The sequence below is a fragment of the Carlito syrichta genome, unplaced genomic scaffold, assembly GCF_000164805.1.
Source record: "Carlito syrichta isolate Samal-C Ts95f unplaced genomic scaffold, Tarsius_syrichta-2.0.1 Scaffold304598, whole genome shotgun sequence".
In the NCBI taxonomy this organism is placed as follows: Eukaryota; Metazoa; Chordata; class Mammalia; order Primates; family Tarsiidae; genus Carlito; species Carlito syrichta.
Window position 1 is genome coordinate 829,336 of NW_007248694.1, and position 6,058 is coordinate 835,393.

Genomic DNA, 6,058 nt, shown 5'->3' on the forward strand with positions numbered 1-6,058 from the left:
TGCGCTCAGCTCCCCGGACTGCGGCCGCCGCCGCAGTTGCGCAGCCTGCCCTTCGGGACCCTGGCGCTGGGTGACACCAAAGCGTTGGACTCGTTCTACAACGCGGGTGAGCGCGCGCTGGGGGCGGAGCCGGGATCCGGGCAGGGATCGGGGTCTTGGGAGGGGGCAAAGCGGGCGTGGCTCGGCGGCTCTAGGGAGGGGCCAAGACGGGCGCCGGGTCCGGGGGCTTAAGGAGAGCTAGAGGTGAAGGGCTTGAGGCGGGACGGTGATAAAAGTGTAGTTTAGGGGGTCTGGAGCGCGGCTGGGCTCGCGATGGGACTTAGAGATCCAGGCCTGACTCCGGGGTCAGGGTTGGGGCTTAAGCACCCTCAGTCGGGCCGAGCTCAACAAGCGGGGCTGGGATTGGGGCGGGGCTAAGGAGCTCCCGGGCGGAGCTGCGAGCGGGACAGGGCTGTGGTCTCTTAAGGGTGGGGCTGGAGAATTCACCCTCGGTGGGACCTCGCAGGGATTTCTTGAGGGCAGACCCTGGGAGGGGAGCTTGGACTCAGGGAAAGGGGCAGTACCAGGGAGGCTGGAGTTCAGAGGTCCTAGCATACTACTTTCGAGGGCCGAGCTAAAGAGACAAAAAGGGCAGCGAAGCAACCCAGTGAGACTGGACTGTGGGGAAAGGAGTTTAGGTGTAGGGGCCCCAGCAGCTAAGCGAGAAGGAGCGAGCAAGGGCGAGGTTGGAGGAGGGGCAGAGTCGGCCGGGGGCGGGGCCAGAAGAAGGCTATTCCCACCCGGGTCATCCCTGCCTCCTGCCGACCCAAATGCTCCTCCCAGATACTTACTTGTTCATCCAAGAGTCCAGAGGTCATGCTTCCTAGATATCCATGATGTCCTCAAAATGAAGGCTGGGCCGGACTCGGTAGTTCATGGCTGTAGTCTTAGCACTTTGGGAGGTCAAGGCAGGAGTATCTATTGCTTGACAGGAGTTCGAGACTAGCCTAGACAACATAACAAGACCTCCAAAAAAAGAAAAGTTAGCAGAGTGTGGTGGCGCACGCCTACAGTTCCAGCTACTTGGGAGTCTGAGGCAGAAAAATCGCTTGAGCCCGGGAGGTTGAGGCTGCAATGAGCCCTCATGGTGCCACTGCACTACAGCCTGGGCAGCAGCAGGAGACACAAGAGAAAAAAAAAAAAGAAGGTTGACCTGACCATGAGGACACAAATACACATACAGTCATTGACAGACTCACAAATAGCATACATGTTGACTTATGCAGGCCCTAGCAGGCCCTGTCACACACAGAGATGCAATCAGACAGTAAGCTACACACACACACACACACACACACACACATACCTACACACACACACACCTACACACACACAGGCACAGCTGATGGTGTCAGCTCCTTTCAAGAGACTGGGCTGAAGACCCTGGGGAGACTTCTGTGTTTGTACAACTCCTGCCTCCCAAATGGCCTGGAACAGACTCTGTGCTGGTGCACAGCCTCCTCTCCCCCATACCTGGGGATCACAGGCTCTGAACAGTGAGATGAAGGTCCCAGCCCAGTAAGCCCAACTTCCCTCCCACAACACCACAGATATCGGTTCTGGGAAAGAGCTGAAGGGGCCCTAAAAGAGGGAAACAGGCCCAGAGCAGAACTGGACCCAACTGGAATCCTACAGCTTGGCAGGCCAAGCCAGGATGGACCCCCAGATTCCCTCCCCATCAGGCGAGGCTTTGGGGCTCAGGGGCTCCTCCTCTGTGCCCACAGATGTGGTGGTGCTGGAGGTGAGCAGCTCACTGGCCCAGCCTTCCCTATTCTACCACCTTGGTGTGCGTGAGAGCTTCAGCATGACCAACAACGTACTCCTCTGCTCCCAGGCCGACCTCCCGGACCTGCAGGCCCTGCGGGTAGGTGGCCAGGTAGCTGATGGGAGCAGGCACAGGGCTGGGGTGGGGCCTACTTAGAACACCAGTGTCTGACTGTCTGCCTCCTGCAGGAGGATGTTTTTCAGAAGAACTCGGTGAGCAGAATCCCCTCGCTCCAAAGTGCCCTTTGACCTGCATGTGACCCCTGACCTCCACTAATCTCCCTGGCCTCCTCAGTCACCTAATGCTCCCTAACATCCACATGACCCTCTGTTTCCTATTTCCGCCTTTCATGAGGTGTGTTCTCTTCCTGCGATTCCCACCTCCACTGGTGCTGGCCAGTGACCCCTCACTGCCCCTTTCTAGCCTTGTGCTGACCTCTGACCTCCACTGATTCCTGCCTCCCTCCCACCAGGACTGCACTGGCAGCTATACACTGATCCCTTATGTGGTAACAGCCACTGGCCGGGTGCTGTGTGGTGATGCAGGCCTTCTGAGGGGCCTGGCTGATGGGCTAGTGCAGGCTGGAGCAGGCACTGAGGCCCTGCTCACTCCCCTGGTGGGCCGGCTTGCCCGCCTGCTGGAGGCCACACCCACGGACTCTTGGTAATGAGGGCCCCCGGGAGGGTGCACCAGGAGGAGGCTGGTGAGGGCACAGGGGGCTGGTGCTGAGGCACAGGCCCCACCATTCTTTCTTCCTGCCTTCCCTGCCCTGGGCATCAGTGGCTACTTCCGGGAGACCATTCGGCAGGACATCCGGCAGGCACGGGAGCGATTCAGTGGACAGAGGCTGCGGCAGGAACTGGCTCGCCTGCAGCGGAGACTGGACAGCGTGGAGCTGCTGAGCCCCGACATCATCATGAACTTGCTGCTCTCCTACCGCGACGTGCAGGTATGTGGCGCTCAGAGAGGCGGTCAAGCTATGGGCATTTGAGGGCAGACAAACCTAAATTCAGCTCCTAGCTGAGTTGCTTGCTTGCTGGTGGCTTTGAGAAAATTACCAAACCTCTCTGAACCTTGGTCCCCTTCTTGGTAATAAGGGATGATCATGTCACGGCCTGCCAGGGCAGTTGTGAGGTTGGGGACACCCAGCACGGGGCACACAGTAGGTCCTCCTCTTAAGATGTGGCATCTGCTGTACCTGCTGGGCCTGAGGGAACTAGGCGTGCAGAGGATGGAAGGCGGGAAGGCGGGATGTCAGGGGTGGCACAGAACCTGCCTCAAGGTTTTCATCAGGGCCTGGGGGCCCATCGTGCTAGTGCTTGCTGTTCCCTCCTTCAGGACTACTCCGCCATCATTGAGCTGGTGGAGACGCTGCAGGCCTTGCCCACCTGTGATGTGGCCGAGCAGCACAATGTCTGCTTCCACTACACGTTTGCCCTCAACCGGTGAGTGGCAGGGCAAGGCTTGGGTCGTGGCTACATGGAGTCCTCAGTGGCCTGGGTCTCCACTGTGTGAAGTCCTTGCTGTCTGGGATTACTGCTGCTCAGGGACTTTGCTGACTGGGGTCACTGATGTCAACAGGTCTCTGTTCTTGGTTACTGCTTCCCGGGTGTGGGTGGAGGAGGTGGTGCTGCCCTTGATGTGGTGGTCACAGCTGTCCAAAGTCACTGCTCCCTAGAGCCATCGCATCTAGGAATCACTTTCATCTGAGGTCCAGAGAAGTCAGTGCTGGCCAGGGTCACCTTCATTTTGAGGTCATTGTTGTCAGGCCCTGGAAGGCTTCCTGCTGTTCAAGGTCTAGGGGTCCCTGGACAGACAGGGTCAGTGCCATCAGGCAGGTCCTGAGCCCATGTTCCCTTTTCCCTAGGAGGAACAGGCCTGGGGACAGGGAGAAGGCACTGGCTGTGCTGTTGCCACTGGTTCAGCTTGAGGGCTCTGTGGCGCCCGATCTATACTGCATGTGCGGCCGTGTCTACAAGGACATGTTCTTCAGCTCAGGCTTCCAGGATGCTGGGCACCGGGAGCAGGCCTATCACTGGTAAGGAGCACAGTGAGTGGCCTGTGGGCTGAGCTGGCGAGATGAGGGGTGCAGCTGTGGGCCTCAGTCCAACCCTCTGCCCGCCACCCCCACCCAGGTATCGCAAGGCGTTTGATGTGGAGCCCAGCCTCCATTCAGGCATCAATGCAGCTGTGCTCCTCATTGCTGCTGGGCAGCACTTTGAGGACTCTGAGGAACTTCGGCTAATAGGTGAGCCTCGGTCCTGGCTCCTGTTCCCCGCCCTCCGGTGCTTGGGGGGCCCCGGAAAGAGGGCAGGGAGAGGAAACGCTTGGCAGGAGCTTGGACTGTGTTTATCCATTGTGGACTATTCTGCCCAGCCCCACACCTGGGTCCTCATACCTGTCCAGAGCCCTCAGGAGCCCTCAAGCCCACGACTGTTCTCAAGCTCACACCTGTGCTCATTACACCATGAATTCCACATACACTTGAGCCCAAATCTCACCTGTGCCTGAGCGTCTACTCCCACCTGAGATCTTGCCACACCCAGCCTTTTACCCATGTCTGTGTTCATGCCCACACAGACAGTGAGCCTTACTCACACCAGCACCCACGCTCACTGGAGCCTGTACCCCTCTACCTAGGCATGAAGCTGGGCTGCCTGCTGGCCCGCAAAGGCTGCGTGGAGAAGATGCAATATTACTGGGATGTGGGTTTCTACCTGGGAGCCCAGATCCTTGCCAATGACCCCACCCAGGTGGTGCTGGCTGCAGAGCAGCTGTACAAGCTCAATGCCCCCATATGGTAGGTGGCACCCTCGGCATTCTTGGCCTCGCCTGTTGGCTCCTGCACCCATGTCCTTTGGCACTCTAGCCTGAACCCTGAACCGGTGACCCAGCCACTTTCAGACCAGTGCCCATGGCCCTCAGTGCTCACGTTCTGCCTACTTCCAAGCCAGTTTACTCTCCCTGGCAGTGCTGGTTGGTACCTGGGCTGAGCTGAGGACAAGGCTGTGCCTGCAGGTACCTGGTGTCCGTGATGGAAACCTTCCTGCTCTACCAGCACTTCCGACCCACGCCAGAGCCCTCTGGAGGACCGCCACGCTGTGCCCACTTTTGGCTGCACTTCTTGCTACAGTCCTGCCAGCCGTTCAAGACGACCTCTTCCCAGGGCCACCAGTGCTTGGTAAGGCCTGTAGGGGCGGGGGACCTAGGAAAGGGGCCAGCCCCTTCTGACTGAACCCTCTTCCCTACTGCCCGCAGGTGCTAGTCCTGGAGATGAACAAGGTGCTACTTCCTGCAAGGCTGGAGGTTCGAGGCACCGACCTGGTGAGCGCAGTGACCCTGAGCCTGCTGGACCCTGAGACTCAGGTGAAATCGCTGTTGAGGCCTCTCACTCACCACTGGTACTCGCTCTGTGAAGCCTTTCTCCCATTCTCAGGCCCCTCACCCGTCACACTCATCAAGCCCCGTGTCTCCTCCCAGGATGCTCCCTCCAGCCGGACCTTCTCAGCCGCCTCCATCTGCGGCGTCAGGTGAGAGGCCAGACCTGGAGGGGGCTTGGTGGCGCGTGGGGGACGCTGTCAACGGGCCTGGGGCTCACTGAGTGCTTCCTGCCTCCGCAGCGCCTCCAAGCGGGACGAGCGCTGCTGCTTCCTCTACGCGCTGCCCCCGGCTCAGGACGTCCAGCTGTGCTTCCCCAGCGTGGGGCATTGTCAGTGGTGCGCGCAGCTTCTCGTGGTCGGGGCACCCCGAGGGCCAGGATACGCGGGGGGGAAGGGGGGGAAGGCACGACGTCCCCCAGGTGCTCCCAGCTCAGGTGGGGTCGGTTCCCGACCAAGATGCCCCTCCCGCCCGTCTGACCTCTCTCACCCGCAGGTTCTGCGGCCTGGTCCAGGCCTTGGTGACGAACCCGGATTCCATGGCGCCCGCGCAGGAGCTGGAGGGCGTAGGGGAGGTGCTGGAGGTGAGGACTTGGGCTGGGAGCTCGAGGAGGCTGCAGGGCTGAGGGCCCCGGCGAGCCCCCATCTCACCCCGGTCCCGGCAGTTTGATTACGAGTACACGGAGACCGGAGAGCGGCTGGTGCTGGGCAAGGGCACGTACGGGGTGGTGTACGCGGGCCGCGATCGGCACACGAGGGTGCGCATCGCCATTAAGGAGATCCCGGAGAGGGACAGCAGGTGCGTGCGCGGGGGTCGCGAGCCGGGCTAGGACTCGCGCGGGCCCGTGTGGGCGGGCCCACGAGCGGAGCGCTCCTG

At 60.4% G+C, this 6,058-nt stretch overlaps 1 protein-coding gene across 1 annotated transcript in view; it reads left to right on the plus strand.

The window, feature by feature from the left end:
* Positions 1 to 3: 3 nt before the first annotated feature.
* Positions 4 to 6,058, plus strand: part of MAP3K6 (mitogen-activated protein kinase kinase kinase 6) — a gene marked incomplete at its 5' end in the record, with an annotated part of 11,915 nt that continues 5,860 nt past the window's right edge. Inside the window, 15 exons of the mRNA XM_008060345.2 lie at positions 4 to 106; positions 1,764 to 1,903; positions 1,993 to 2,016; positions 2,277 to 2,467; positions 2,585 to 2,753; positions 3,143 to 3,249; positions 3,672 to 3,842; positions 3,940 to 4,052; positions 4,445 to 4,604; positions 4,823 to 4,985; positions 5,063 to 5,170; positions 5,285 to 5,334; positions 5,425 to 5,520; positions 5,678 to 5,765; positions 5,847 to 5,980. Coding sequence (XP_008058536.2) covers positions 4 to 106; positions 1,764 to 1,903; positions 1,993 to 2,016; positions 2,277 to 2,467; positions 2,585 to 2,753; positions 3,143 to 3,249; positions 3,672 to 3,842; positions 3,940 to 4,052; positions 4,445 to 4,604; positions 4,823 to 4,985; positions 5,063 to 5,170; positions 5,285 to 5,334; positions 5,425 to 5,520; positions 5,678 to 5,765; positions 5,847 to 5,980 — 1,817 coding nt within the window. The remainder of the gene's footprint in view (positions 107 to 1,763; positions 1,904 to 1,992; positions 2,017 to 2,276; positions 2,468 to 2,584; positions 2,754 to 3,142; positions 3,250 to 3,671; positions 3,843 to 3,939; positions 4,053 to 4,444; positions 4,605 to 4,822; positions 4,986 to 5,062; positions 5,171 to 5,284; positions 5,335 to 5,424; positions 5,521 to 5,677; positions 5,766 to 5,846; positions 5,981 to 6,058) is intronic.